Raw genomic sequence first — 14,038 nt, 5'->3', positions numbered from 1 at the left:
GGGTCGGCGCTGCCTCGCCCCCGGCCAGCCCGGCCCGAAGCCAGGCACCCCCGCAGCGCCCAGCCTTCCACGGCCTCCAGTGTGCGGGGCGGGGCGCGACAGCTTGGCCCGGTGCCGTGGGCACGGGGACCCGCCTGTGTCCGACCCGAGAACTGGTCAGGGCCCCCTCCTCCCGTGGAGCGACTCCGGCGGGCAGGGGTTGGCATCACCCCGGGTCCGACTCGGGGCGGCCCTGCCCCGGCTCTCATTGGACTGCGGCGAGGAGTAAACTGTCAGCCCATGTGGCGTGGCCGCCGGAGGTGGCGACTGCTTAAATAGCGGTGGGAGCTAGAGGGAGACAGTGAGGAGAGCGCGGAGTATCGGCCGTGCGCAGCTCGGCACCGGCCGCCGCAGCGTCCGCCCGCAGAGCCCGCCCCGCAGCATCCCGACCCCGCGCTGAGCTGACGCCAGAGTCTTACCGACACGAAGCCTTCCGCCCCTGTGCAGGTACTGGTGGGACGGTCGGCGGTGCGGTCGGGAAAGCGGCAGCCTCTGCTCCCGCCTCCGCGGGCCGCCGCGCCCGGCGGGTGCGCCGGGAAGGCTCCATCTTGCCCCCGACGCCGGGCGGGCGATGAGGGTCCGCGGGCTCGGCTGGGGTCCGCGGGCTCGGTCCGCGCGACCGTAAGGTTCTGTTTCCCGCCCCAGGGTCGCCGCGCCCTGTTGCTGCCGGCCGCTTTCTCGGGACCCAGCGCGGCCGTGCCGAGGGGAGTCCCCCGGCTCAGTGGCCGGTACCGCGCTGCAGCCTCCCGCTCCGCCCGCCCGGCGAGGTGGCTGCATTGTGGGGCTGGCGCTCGGCCATCTTGGCGGCGGGCGGGGACCGTGCCGCCGCCACCGCCGCGACCCTTCGCCGCCGGGCCGGGCGGGATCGGGGACGCAGCCGAGCCCCGCAGCCCTCGTGCGCGCCCGGCGGCAGCGCGAGGGGCCGCGCCTGTGGCGGGGCTGGGCCGCCCCGGCCCCGCGCTGCCGCAGCCCGAGCCCGGCACTGCCCCGAGCGGGCGGCGGGGCTGCACGGGCCGCGCGGCGGCGGCGCTTCGTTCTCCGCGAAGGCTCGGCCGTGGCAGGCTGAGCTCGCTCGCACGGGAGGAGGTCGGCGTTCGGTATTGCGAAAGGACACTCGTCAGTAGGGAATCTATCGCAAAAAAGGTGCCGCGGATAATGCTAAACTATTTTTTACCACTTCGTTTTAAACCAGCCACCCACACGAAATAACTCGATGATCATACAGCGGTATGGATTTGATGATGTGATTCTGTCAGGAACGTGATGATCGTCTTTTCTCTGCTGTTTTTGCACCTGTTTGGTTTTTATTCCACATTCCTTCCTGTCATAGGGCCCTTTGAGATACTGAATGCATATTTTCCTAGCAAAGCTGTATTTGGATGCTTAAATATAAACAGGTGTATTAAGGCTGTGCAACTTAACTTGCATACTCCATCAGACCACCGTTGGGAGCGTGTCTTGTCTTAAAAAACGGGAGAAAAAAACCTCAAGCCAAAGAGCACCTTTTCCTGAAGCCTCTACCCTTCTTGAAACAAAGTGAAAATAACATTGTGAGAGGCTGCATTTAGTAGGTGAATTCGGAGGATGAGGGCAGTTATGAACAGATGTTTTGCAGACGTGGGACTAAGATTTTTTAAACAAATCATTTTTGTTTAAATGATTCCCCATCATGCTTGGGAATCAACCAAGCTGTGTTGATTGTATAAGCAAAATTAACTTTTCTCCAATAACAGCTTTGAACTATATTGTGTTTCCCTCTAAGTAGTAGCATTTTAAATATGAATGCACACTACCAGTTTTCATTTGTCTTGTGGTCGACAGGACAAATACAGCATTGAAACAGAAAGAGACATTTGAAAGGTCTTCATTAAATTGACGCTGTAGCACACAGAGTGATAGTAGCCAAATGCTTTCAAAAAATGAAAACCAAACTGTGTTTGCCTCTATTTTGAGAAGGGTTTCTTCACTTGTAAAGAGCTGTAATGTTCCTATGTAAGGACAGTTTTTATTACAAATTTTAGAAATTATAGAGATGAGGAAACCAGGGTTATGATGTAATCATACTGAGAAACAAAGCAAGCAATCCTTTTGTCAATATCTGTGCTGAAGAAAGCTGTGAAGGAGTCATGAGTGTTTCATTTTACAATAATGGGAGCTCCAAAAAAGAGGAAGATTTGGACTGTCTAGAAGCAGTAGTTGAGCTGGCTTTAAGGATTCTATCCCGCCGTGATGACAGCCATCGAAATAACAGTGAAATAAATATTGTGCTCCTGTTTAGGAAAAGGAACTGTGTGCATCAGGGGTTTATTTGTTGTTTCTTTGCAAAAAGCTGTTTCTTCCCTTCCTCTCTCCTTCCTTTCCTCACCAAATCCTACATGAACAAGTTACAGCAGAATAGGTTCTCTTTTGTGGTTGGCAAGTCAGGTATGAGCAGGAAGAAATTAGATTTTACCTTCACTTTTTTTATTTTCTTTGTCTTTTGTTCTCATTTTCCTTATAAGCTTGCAAGCTTAATGGTCACACAGTTATTTCTGTAGGGAAACAGTAGATAAAATTATTATTAAAAAGTTGTATAGCTGCCAGGCACGGTGGAAAACCCTGATTAATACTTTTTTTGATTGATATTTTGGTGCTGAATTAGGAAGGGACTGAAAACCAAATGTTTTAAATGCAATAGAGAACAGTATTTCAACTTAAGAGTAGCTTTGATAATAGTATTATGATAACATGATGCCAATAGTTATCCAATACATAGAGAACCAGGTTAAGAAGGTATAACATGATTGGAGAAAGGAACTGGCACCAATAAACAAACCAACCTTGTCAAATGGCTAATGTGGGAGGTAGACCAGAGCACAGGTATAAAGTGATGAAAGTTGTTACTAGTCAGTAATACCAAAAGGGATTGTTAGTTATTACCAGTCACAAACCGAATGAGTCAGTAACATAATATAATTGCTAAAAAAGATTGTGTAAATCCAGTGAGATGGTAGCTTATGCTTTACTGAGGTGTCTCCTGGACTGATATTTTGGCGGTGGGGTGGGTTGTGGTGTGTGTTTGCTTCTCTCCCCTCAGTTAAAAATGCTAGCTGTCTGAGGAGAATTCACAGAACTCAATTTAAGCAAAAGCAGGGATAAACTGAGGAAAAAGGATGTTAGATGTCTGGTTGGATTCAGCAAAATACAGCCTTAAGAAAGAGGCGACTCCTGTTTGTCCCTTTGTGTCTTCTTTGTCTCCTGTTTTAATCTGTTGCTTTTGAACACCTTGCTCATCCAAGGTAGCAGGAGCAATCTGTTCTGTATGTTTGCTGCAGTCTAATCTTTTTTAAAACAGCTGTAGAAATAACTTGCTTTCTTAATCTGTGCTATGCCCTATGCTTGAAAATCTGTCTATGTAGTGTGTTACTGTGTATAGTCTAAAAATGCTCTACAGCAAAAGTCTCTAATATAGTAAAACAATACAAAAAAACACCATTTCAGGTCAATGGCAATCAACTTTAAATTGGTTTAGCTGCTTATTATCTGTCAAGGAAGACCAAAGACATTGTTGGTAGCTATAACAGCTATTTTAATAACTGTTTAATCAGAGATGACTTAATATTCATGATTTTTCTTCTTACCACTCTTGTTTTCCAACAGCAGATCATCCCTTCTGTCTGCTACTAAATCTGTACTTTGTATCTTATCTTAGATGTACACTTTTGGAGCTCTTTGTGGCAAGTGTAAATGTTTCTGGTTCTTTGTGTGTTAAAATCTTTAAGTTGTGGCTCTTCTTACCCCTTCACCCTGCTAAAATTAACTTCTTGGCTCTTTTCTTCTGATTTTGATTACTGCAGCATCTTTTTATCCACCTTTGACACAGTCTTGCTCAACTACATTCATAACATGTTGGCCAAAATTGTTTTGCTTATGAATTCTATTACTTCACTGTCTCAGAGGAACATTTTGTCAATTGGCCATACCTGGATGGAGTTTTTCTGATACTCGAGGAAAAGATGTGGGATGAGAAGTAACAATCCCAGAAGTGTTCTCTCAGTCCCCTGAAATAGAAATTATATTTATCTCCTTAGAGATCATCACCCAAAGAGCTGAGGTATAAAATTTAATTGTAATTAAATTATCATCCTGTATATTTCTTGTCTTAAGCTTGAATTGCTTTGTGCATGAGATCTGTTTGTTCCCTGCCCCAGCACAGAAATTCTGAATGTGTAGCAGAGTTACTGCGCTTGATTGGGTTTTGCAGGTACAGTGGTAAGGCCAGCAATACAACTGACTTACTAGTTTTATGAGTGGTGCTTCTCTTCAGCACAAAGTGGACTGAGCATGTTACTACCAACTTAAGTTTTGGGGACTAGTTTCTCAGTAAGAGCCTTGCTCAATTTGACCCTTAGTGTTTCCCTTTTTAAACGAACAACCAGAGTGGAATGGACCTTCTGTCGTTTGGGTGTTTAGCACAGGACCTAGAAATCCCAGATGTCCTTTTGCAAGCACTTCTGTTTCTGCTCCCAGAAGGAATGGACTGGGTGAGGTAACCATCCCTTCTGCCTCAGTGTTAGGTGTTGCATAATTCCACAGTTACTCCACAGATCTGAATCAAGATAATTGCTGAAGGAAAGAAGAAGGGTGAAGGAAATCAGGCAGCCTCTGTGGTGTTGTATTCTGGCAGAGCCAGGGCTCAGCTGAGCAGTGCTTTGCTTTCCTTCTGCACACTCCAGTGGTCTCTTCCAGCTATGAGAAGGCATTACGTTTCCTGAGCAATGTAATGTGTGGATGGAAGAGAGGCCCATTTCTTGCTGAAAAGCATTAGGAACTCCTGGAAGAGGCTGCAAAACAATGCCCAAATGAAACATCTTGGGCTGGAAAACCAGTTACGAAGTGCTCAACAGAGAGTACCCATTAGTGCTGTATTTTGGAGAAGATGATCAAGCCCCAGCACCACTTAAGCAAAGTGCCTACATGGCACCACGGAGCATAATACCTCGTGGAAGTCAAACTTCGGCTCTCTCATAAGCAAACTTTTTCTTTCAAAGTTAAGACAGACTTGTAGGTGTTTAAATACCTAGTTTTCTTTGTGGTTGTTACTTGTTTAAAATCCTACACATTAAAGAATATTTGGCCTCTACTTACCAGAAGGATTATTTAAGGAAGTACTGTGAATGCTTACTACCTCTTTGGTTCCTGCAGCAACACTTTTATTGATTTTTATATTAAACCCCTCCCCTATGTATATGGGTATTTTCCCCTTCCCTCCCCTACTTTAATTTATCTACTTAGGATCTTAAATTGTAATTTGAATTTAACTGAAACATCAGGTTAACTTACCTTCTCTCTGCTTAGTTGTTAATATATTTTTAGTGTAATAGAAAATAATGGAGTGTAATATATGAGCTATCATTTGGTGTTGTGGTCTGGTATAGGTGCCCTGCCATGCTGTGTTATGTCATTTTCTGGTTGTCATGTAGAAGCTGGTGGTTCTCAGAGAGATGCTCTTTTGTGGTGTTTGAGATTAGGGTCTTTGTATGCAAATTTCTTGGGCCAGCAGCTGAGCTTTTTCATCCCATCTGTAATCCAGATCTGTTCTGCCAAGCCATAACTTAAAGCACCACCCTCTGTCATATGTAGTCAGTGCCACATTCCCAGTCCTCTAAATGTGCAGTATGGCAGTGCAGCATCCAATTAGCAAACTCTTTAGATGTAAACCTACTTCTTTGATTTGGGCATTTAAAATTATGCTAAATTGTGCTGTAGTCTTTGTGCTCTGTGTTGGGTTTTCTCCTCTCTGTGTGGGCTTTTTCTTTTTAGTTGGTTGGATTGGGGGGTTTTTTCTGGGCTTTTTTGTTTGTTTTTGATGTTTTTTTTGTTTGCTTGGTGTTTTTTGGGGCAGTTGTTTAAGGTTGTGTTGTTTATTTCTGGGAGTTGGTTCTGTGGGATTTTTTATTTTTGTTTGTCTGGAGTTTCTTTTTCCCCCTCCAACAGATCTTTTGATTATTGATACTTAAGTTAGCATTTACCTTTGGAATGATTGTAGAACTTGTTTTGCTACCTGTTAGGTTTGCCTTGTAATTATGTATTTTATTATGTACATTTCATAATTTCTCCACCCACCTCTGCTCCAGCATGTTAATCTTTCTTCTCTGCTGACTTCATAGAGGCTCTGCATTTAGTAGAGGTAGACTTATTCATTTTCTGGTTGTCATGTAGAAGCTGGTGGTTCTCAAAGAGCCTGATGTTCCTTCAGGATCAGTCTTCTCATCCTTGTCAGCCTCGTGGATCTTACGGTCTGTTTGATTTAATTTTTTTTTTTTTTAATAGTAGAGACTCCATAGGCTGTTCCTGTGTGGGTGTTTCTCCTGCAAATACACTTGTTTGTCACAACATGTTAGGAACATTAGACACATATACTTTCCTCTGTGTGAAATCCTACTAGTCTTACTGCTTTTTGCACCTCAGCAACAGGGAGAAGTTAAGCGATGGAGGACGTGGTGATTGCAGGCATAGCAGGAAAGCTGCCAGAATCTGAGAACTTGCAAGAGTTTTGGGAGAACCTGCTTAATGGAGTTGATATGGTCACAGAGGATGATCGGAGGTGGAAACCAGGTGAGTGCTTGTTGTTCCTCCTTTGGGAACCTTGGGTTCCGAGTGTTTTAGAGGAATTATCCTATGAAAAGAAAGGATTTGTGAGATGCAAAACCCTGCCAGAGCTGAACTAACTTCTGATATATCATCAAGAAATTCAAGAACAGAACGCTTTTGTGAAGGTCTCTCATAATCCGTTTTATAATGTCACGTCCCATGCAGTAGTACCTTATAAATTCTGTGTAGCTTACTTTCAAAGAAAAGAGCAGCTAGGCAACATGAATCCTATACCTGCTGTCGGTAGCTGTGACAGTAAGATTACTCTGACATTTTTCTGGTTTCAGAAGTAGCACAGGGGCTCCAGTGCTGTGATTTATGACTTTTCACAATGTTCTGTTTTGTGTGATTGTCATTTTGAAGTGTTAGGCACATGTCTACCCAATTCAAGCTAGTGATTTGCAGAAGTCAAAAACAGCTTTTGTTTTTCCTCTAGCTGGGGACCAACTGGAACCACTGATTTGAACACTTTATGTACTTGGTACAACTTGCCAAAGCAAAAGTGTTTAAACTAGGTAGATGTCTTTTGGTGCTATATCCAGGAGAGTCTTAAGAATTACAATTGGTTTTGTTAATGCAGGATTCTCATTTCCAGATGAGGTGGGTCAGTAGATGCTCATGCAGCACTCTGGCTACTGCACAGGGCAGTGAGGTTTCTTGTGTGATCAGGAATCAACTGTGGTCATTCCGTAACTGTCTCTCAGCTGTATTCTGTGACTCAGTGTTGAATTTTTCTTCTCAGGAATTTATGGACTGCCCAAGAGAAATGGAAAGCTCAAGGACATAAGCAAATTTGATGCATCTTTTTTTGGGGTTCATCCCAAACAAGCTCATACAATGGATCCTCAACTTCGCTTGCTGTTGGAAGTTTCGTATGAAGCTATTTTGGATGGAGGTGAGCAGATGAATGACTGAAGAGGGAGAATTATGCTTTATTTTCTCTGTGCAACAGGTGTAGACATGCAGCTGTGTGATGAAAACTCTTAATGTGAGAAAGCCATCACATTAGAGAGGAGACCAAAGACCTAGTACGGGGGCTAGAACAAAGCTGTTTTCTCTGGAATGCAAACCAGGAAATCTGTGCTGACTGCCAGCAAATCTGTACCAGCATCATATGATACAACCAGTATGACAGAATCACTTAAACAGTCAGCAGTTCTAGAGCTTTTCTGTGTTTTGCTCTACCCTAGTATTCCATAAGAATTCCTTTGTAAGAGGCGAATTTGTAATGCAAAAGGAAGGTTACTTGGTTAGAATCCACATCCATAGTCTAAAAGAATGAAGATGGCCTGATGTATTCCTGTCCATTGGCCAGGTTCATCTTTTTCTTTAGAAGGTTTTCCCAGGAAGTGTGCTTTCAGAAAGAGCAGCCTCTCTCAAAACACTGGCGGTAATAGAAGAGCTTTTGAGTTACTTATCTACAGAGCCAAGAAGTTTATTCTTCCTGTTAATCAGTTTCACATCAGAACATAAGAAGCACATGGGGGGAAACGTTGGAACCACCTCACTAGTATTGACTAGTGATGGGTACAAATTGAAAGAGGGGGAATTTAGATTATATATCAGGAAGAAATTCTTTCCTGTGAGGGTGGTGAGATACTGGAACAAGTTGTCCAGGGAGGTTATGGATGCCCCAACCCTGGCAGTGTTCAAAGCCAGGTTGGATAAGGCCTTGAGCAACCTGATCTAGTGGGAGGTGTCCCTGCCCATAGCAGGGGGGATTGAGACTAGGTGATCTTTAAGGTCCTTTCCAACCCTTGACATCCTATGATTGTATGACTTATTAAAATTAACTCTTGCTCCTCTGCTGCTGAGCCTCAGTCTGGAGATTGAATATTCTGTTTGTCTTCAGGACTCCTGAAGTACAGAGAAGAAGCAATAGAGATTTCTGCCAGTTGAGCTTGCTATGTGTTTTTTTAAGCAAAGTTGTTTCTTGTTCTGGTTGTTGGCTTTTTTTGTCCTTAAGAATTTTCATTTCTGTCGTGTACTCCAGATCTGGGTGTTGTGTGTGGCTAGAGATAGATATTGATGTGCTATTGATGTGCTCACATGACATTCCAAGTGCTGTGATTTTTCTCCCCTTCATTCCGCTCCTTTTCTCCGTATTGGAAGTCGGCCCTTAGCTTCTCTCCATCAGCATTTTGCCTTTCATAGTCTATACACTTTTTTTACACAAGATTCTGGCAATGCCCAACTGGGCTGAAAAGCTTTGTCAGGGTACAATATGTTCTGATCAAAAGCCAATACCGAAGTTCTGATGGACTCAAGTAAGACTTGTAAGGTCTGCAGTTGAAACAGGTGAAAAGTTACTAAAGGTAGGGAACAATGCTGCTGGCCTGCTCAAAAAGGACAATAAATAGTATTTGGTGAACTGGTGCCAGTGTACCTGATATCTCCCCAGTTTGCCCCTCATTATAAGTTTGTTTACTGTAATCTACCTTCCGATGTCCCCATAGGTATTAATCCGGCCACCCTCCGTGGCACAGACACAGGTGTATGGATTGGTGCCAGTGGGTCAGAAGCTGCCGAAGCCCTTAGCCAAGATCCAGAAGAGCTTTTGGGATACAGTATGACTGGCTGCCAGCGTGCTATGCTTGCCAACAGGATTTCCTATTTCTTTGACTTTACAGGTTAGTGCCCCCCAAACCTGTTGATGCTGATCAGCAATTGCAATTTCAGCGTGATTGTACCACAGTTGCCGTAGAGGAGTGGGATGGTTATGATGGCGTAGTCCCCTTTTGGAAAGAGAAAGTAGCATGTAACTGTTGCAAGGAGGCATATGAGAAGTAAAAAATATATTGTGTCTTTAAGATAAGACTCATTGTAAGGCCTTGTAACTCAGCTACTGCTGCTGGGCATAGCTGGTGTTCACCTGAAAGATGGTCATGTCAGGAGGCCTTCATAAAAAAGATCTAGGTCCTTTCTGGCCTTTAGACTGCTATTTGGTATCAAGCTATGTAGAAGTCAGATAGCCCAGAGACAAACTGACTGTACCAGTTGACTCCTTTTGAGTAAAGTGGAAGAAGTAGGAGAGCCACCAGAATGATGTGATTGAAGGCATAGACATGACTCAATCCATGTATGGTTTTGAAGAGAGTGGAGGAATGGGAATTGATTTGCAGAGCAGCAGAGAACAGAGATAATGGCAAGGGTAGCACCAGGAAGAGCATTCTATTGTTAGAATGGGGAATTAGATGAGACCTGCCTGTGAAGCTATAATCTCTTTTTGATGGAGAGACAGAATTTTAAAAAATGCCCTTAAGGCCAATCTGTTCATAATTTTTTCCCACCTTTCTCATGCATTACCTAGTAAGCAGGCAGAGATGGTGGTTCTTGTCTCCCATTGCATCAAGTGTACCTGTTATATTCTGAAGCAACTCTTAACTTCATTTTAATATGTTTCTCTTGTGATTACATCCTGTAGTCTTTGGAGAACAATCTAGAAAATTAAGGGTTTTTATTTTCCCTTTTCTGTTCCTTAAGGACCAAGCTTAACTATTGACACAGCCTGCTCCTCTAGTCTGGTCGCTCTGGAAAACGCTTTTAAGGCAATTCATCATGGACAGTGCAGTGCAGCCCTAGTAGGAGGGGTCAACCTCCTGCTGAAACCCAACACATCTGTGCAGTTCATGAAACTGGGTATGCTTAGTCCTGATGGTGCCTGCAAGGCTTTTGATGTTTCAGGTAAGGCATTAGTACACAAACTTGTCACATTGCATGAGAGAAACTTATTGTGGAGTCTATGAGCAACTATTCTTTCGGTACAGCAAGGAGCTGGCCTCGTAGTTGTTCTGAGCTGCACTGTTTGGGACATACCCTGGGCCTGATCTGTGTTGCATGTGGGGAAGAAACTGACACTGCATGGTTCATTCCTCTGCCACTGGGGAGAAAAAATAGCTGTCTCTTGATGGAAACTTTCTATTACCATTTGTGATGAGCACTGTGCCTTTTTTCTAGGACATGATTTTTTTTTAAAAAAAGAAATAGATATGTCATATTCTCAAAGGAGTCTATTGTAAGCGGTAGCTCAGGAATGAGATAATCTTACTGCAGTAGTGTTTTGCAACATTTTACAAAGCAGAGCAGACTTAGAGACTCATTCTTCTCTCTCTGCTCTCAGGAAATGGATATTGTCGCTCTGAAGCTGCTGTCGTTGTTCTTTTGACCAAGAGATCTATGGCTAAGCGGATCTATGCCACAATAGTAAATGCTGGAATTAACACTGATGGCTTTAAGGAGCAAGGTAGGTCTTGAGCTGCTGAAAAGTGAGATACCAAGAGAACTGTTCAGTCGTGAGTCTTTGTCATCAAAAATGGGCAGTTGTAGGGTTCTTCTTTAGGTGTGTAAATGTTTTTTAGTGTTTGTGCAGATTTTTCTTTTTCTGTTTTGATAATGCGAAGTTCAGGGCCCTATTTTGTAAAGAAGTTGAAGGAGAGAAGTGGTGGTTTCTACTGTATGAAGTAACATCAATGTTCTCTTGCTAGTTTAGCCTTCCTCGGGACATCTCTGCAGTAACTTCTGCACTGATGGTAGAAATTTAGGTAGTGTTATGACTGTACAGCTCTTGTCCTACTGTTGTCCAACTTCTCCTGCTCTCCAGTTATGGAGACACTAAATTTCACATGTTTTGCTCAATCTACACATCTCCTAGTATTCTGTTAATCAGTGTCTTTCCACCCTAGTCTAAGCCATTGCTTTAGGCTTATTTCTGGCTTCTCTGCTCTTCTTACAAAGAGCTTGAGAGGCTTATTGTGTTTGGTGTTAAGGACATGATATAAATTCTGAAAAAGTCTTTATAGTTGGTTTTTGGGGGATTTTTTTGGATGTGATAGTCCCAAGCAATTGAAAGGGTGCTAAAATCATTACAGGAAGTACCTGATAGAAAGAGGAATTGACAGCTATTTTGATCCTAGGTGTGACATTCCCATCTGGAGAGATGCAGCAGCAGCTGGTCAGATCTTTGTACACGGAATGCGGTGTCAAACCTGAAGAAGTGGAGTATGTTGAAGCTCATGGGACAGGCACCAAGGTCAGCATGGCCCTTTTGAGTTTGCCATGTTTTCTTCCCTTGCATCACTTGCCACACTTTTCCATTTAGTTATTCGTTGTTTTCCCAAAGTGAAATCTTTTTCCTTTCTGGCAGTTAGTAGAATATGTTCTGTTTCACCACTTCTGGTTTTTACCCAAACACCATAATCTTTCCAATTTCTCTTTTGTGGTATGTTTTGGAAGTGCTAGCTAATAGCCATTCTGATTCTCTTCATACTAGGTTGGAGATCCACAGGAAGTAAATGGCATTGTAAATGTCTTCTGTCAATGTGAGAGGAAGCCATTGTTGATTGGATCAACCAAGTCAAACATGGGTCATCCAGAGCCTGCCTCTGGGCTTGCGGCATTAGCCAAGGTAACAGGGGGCTTGAGAAAGAAAATATGGGAAAATGGGGAACACAACAGTGTGACGGGTTTAAAGGTTTTTTTGTTTTATGGAAAATTTGCAGTGATTCAGGATAAAATCTTCACTTGTGATGATAAGAACTTGGATGTTTCTTAATAACTACTTGCTCCGCATGCCAATGCTTGCAAAAGCTCAGGTGACTATTCTGCAAACCACGAATGCCCAGGTGGCCCTCTGCTGTATGCACACACACTTCAGTTCCCCCTTCCTACTGAATTCTACAGGAGCATAACTCTGCTCAGTATAAAGGCTTTGGGATCCCTTTGTTAATCCTTATTTATCATTCATTGATCCTTACGCTGGACCTTCCAACAGAACTCTGCTGTAAGTCATTTAGGTTTGAGGCACATACAAGTGGAGAGCTTTCGATGTTTGGAGTAGTTGACAGTGACCACAGATGAGAGGCAGTGTGGGCTTTCAGTGCCAAAAGAGCAGCTGATCCTTCTGGCTTTTTGTTGGGGTTGTATCATTTCTTCCTCTTCTCTCTTAGGTTGGCATGAAGCCAGGTGAGTTCTTTGGGATGAGGCTACCAGCTTGAATAACTGTCTGTCTTAGCAACGAGCCTGCTATCTACTGCTCTAGGCAGGCAGTCATTTATTGGCTCTGGCTGCTAAACTGCTTAGCAGAGAGCTAGCTAATGTTCACACTTGTTTGTAAGCCTATTACCATAGAACCACGCAAACTGAAGTCACGTACGCTGCCACTGCTACAATTTTAGGCTCTTCAAAATGGTTACTGTGACCTGAATACGTACAACTTCCTGTGAATAGCCTCATCTGCAAATCATGGAGACAGCAGTGTCTGTCTGTCTGTAGAGGGAAGTTTACTTTTTTTTTTTTATAGCACCTTTGTCTCTAACTGACACATTCTTCATAGAAGGAATGATAACTGAGTCATAAAATAAACTTCTCAATCCATACTGTTGTATGTTATAAGCAGTTTGTTTAGTGTGTTCCTGTGATCTCTCAGGACAGGATAAGTTTGAGGCACTGTTTCCCTCACCGCTACACCACAAACCCAGTGTCTCTTTAACTGTCTTGGGAAGTCTGCAGTTTCTTTAAATGTTTTCTTCTAGAATTCCATAAAATGCTCCTATGTGAAATGTCAGGAAAATAGATCTTGAAAGTATCTGATTTCAGACTTGAAGAGAATCCATTAATTGTATGGATAGGTAGGAATGAAACTAGGGCTTGCCGAGGCCACTTTAGTCAAAACTCACCTGCACCTTTGAACTACACTCACTATACTGTACATTCAAACTTATGTAGAAACCACGGCAGATTTAAGAGTAAAAATATGTGTGCAGTGTAAACAACAGCAAGTTCAAAGTGCATAGGATTGTAAGTATAGGACAGTATGCATGAAAACACTTAGACAGCAGCTTTAACCACGTTGACTGGAGTTGAAATCATGTATTTACTCTGGTTTTCTCCCAGGTAAACTGCCATGTCTGATAGTCAACTTGGAAGAACAGTTCCCAAACCAGAATCTCTTTCTCTGACCATTTTGGGGTGATGAAGGAACTGCCAAATATACAGAGCACAGAGTGTTTGGAGCTTGCCTTGTAGTTTGTGACTTGCTGGGCTTGTGCCACAGAGGAGTGTGGGCTTGGTGTCATGGGCTGTATGTAGAGATGCTGATGAGAGAACGGAGCTCTTGCTTTTTTGGCACAGATAGTCTGTTCCTTACGCTGTTTCTGTACCTCCCTTTTGCTCTGCCTGTTCTGACCAGTCTGCTGTTCTTGCTTTTTTGGATTGAGAAGACAACAAATGAGTGTAAAGCAGCAAGCAAATTCCTTTACCAGTGCTCCAGTTTGATTCTTTTGCAGCAAGGCAGAAATAGAAGTACTTCGTTGTGATAAGGAAGAGCATTTGTGATTGTGTGTGACTGGGGAGGGATTAAGTGGAATGT

General features: G+C 43.5%; 1 protein-coding gene across 1 annotated transcript in view; it reads left to right on the top strand.

Moving 5' to 3' along the window:
• The first annotated feature begins 219 nt into the window (after nt 1–219).
• The window catches only part of FASN (fatty acid synthase), a 43,515-nt gene continuing 29,696 nt past the window's right edge, over nt 220–14,038 (top strand). Inside the window, exons 1-8 of the mRNA XM_064676337.1 lie at nt 220–486; nt 6,490–6,636; nt 7,415–7,567; nt 9,129–9,302; nt 10,156–10,356; nt 10,793–10,915; nt 11,586–11,701; nt 11,942–12,076. Of these exons, the coding sequence (XP_064532407.1) occupies nt 6,510–6,636; nt 7,415–7,567; nt 9,129–9,302; nt 10,156–10,356; nt 10,793–10,915; nt 11,586–11,701; nt 11,942–12,076 (1,029 nt within the window). The 5' untranslated portion in view covers nt 220–486; nt 6,490–6,509. The remainder of the gene's footprint in view (nt 487–6,489; nt 6,637–7,414; nt 7,568–9,128; nt 9,303–10,155; nt 10,357–10,792; nt 10,916–11,585; nt 11,702–11,941; nt 12,077–14,038) is intronic.

This window comes from Pseudopipra pipra, chromosome 19 (assembly GCF_036250125.1).
Source record: "Pseudopipra pipra isolate bDixPip1 chromosome 19, bDixPip1.hap1, whole genome shotgun sequence".
NCBI lineage: Eukaryota > Metazoa > Chordata > Aves > Passeriformes > Pipridae > Pseudopipra > Pseudopipra pipra.
The sequence above is the reverse complement of the archived record's forward strand: the minus strand, read 5'-3'. Positions and strand labels throughout refer to the sequence as shown.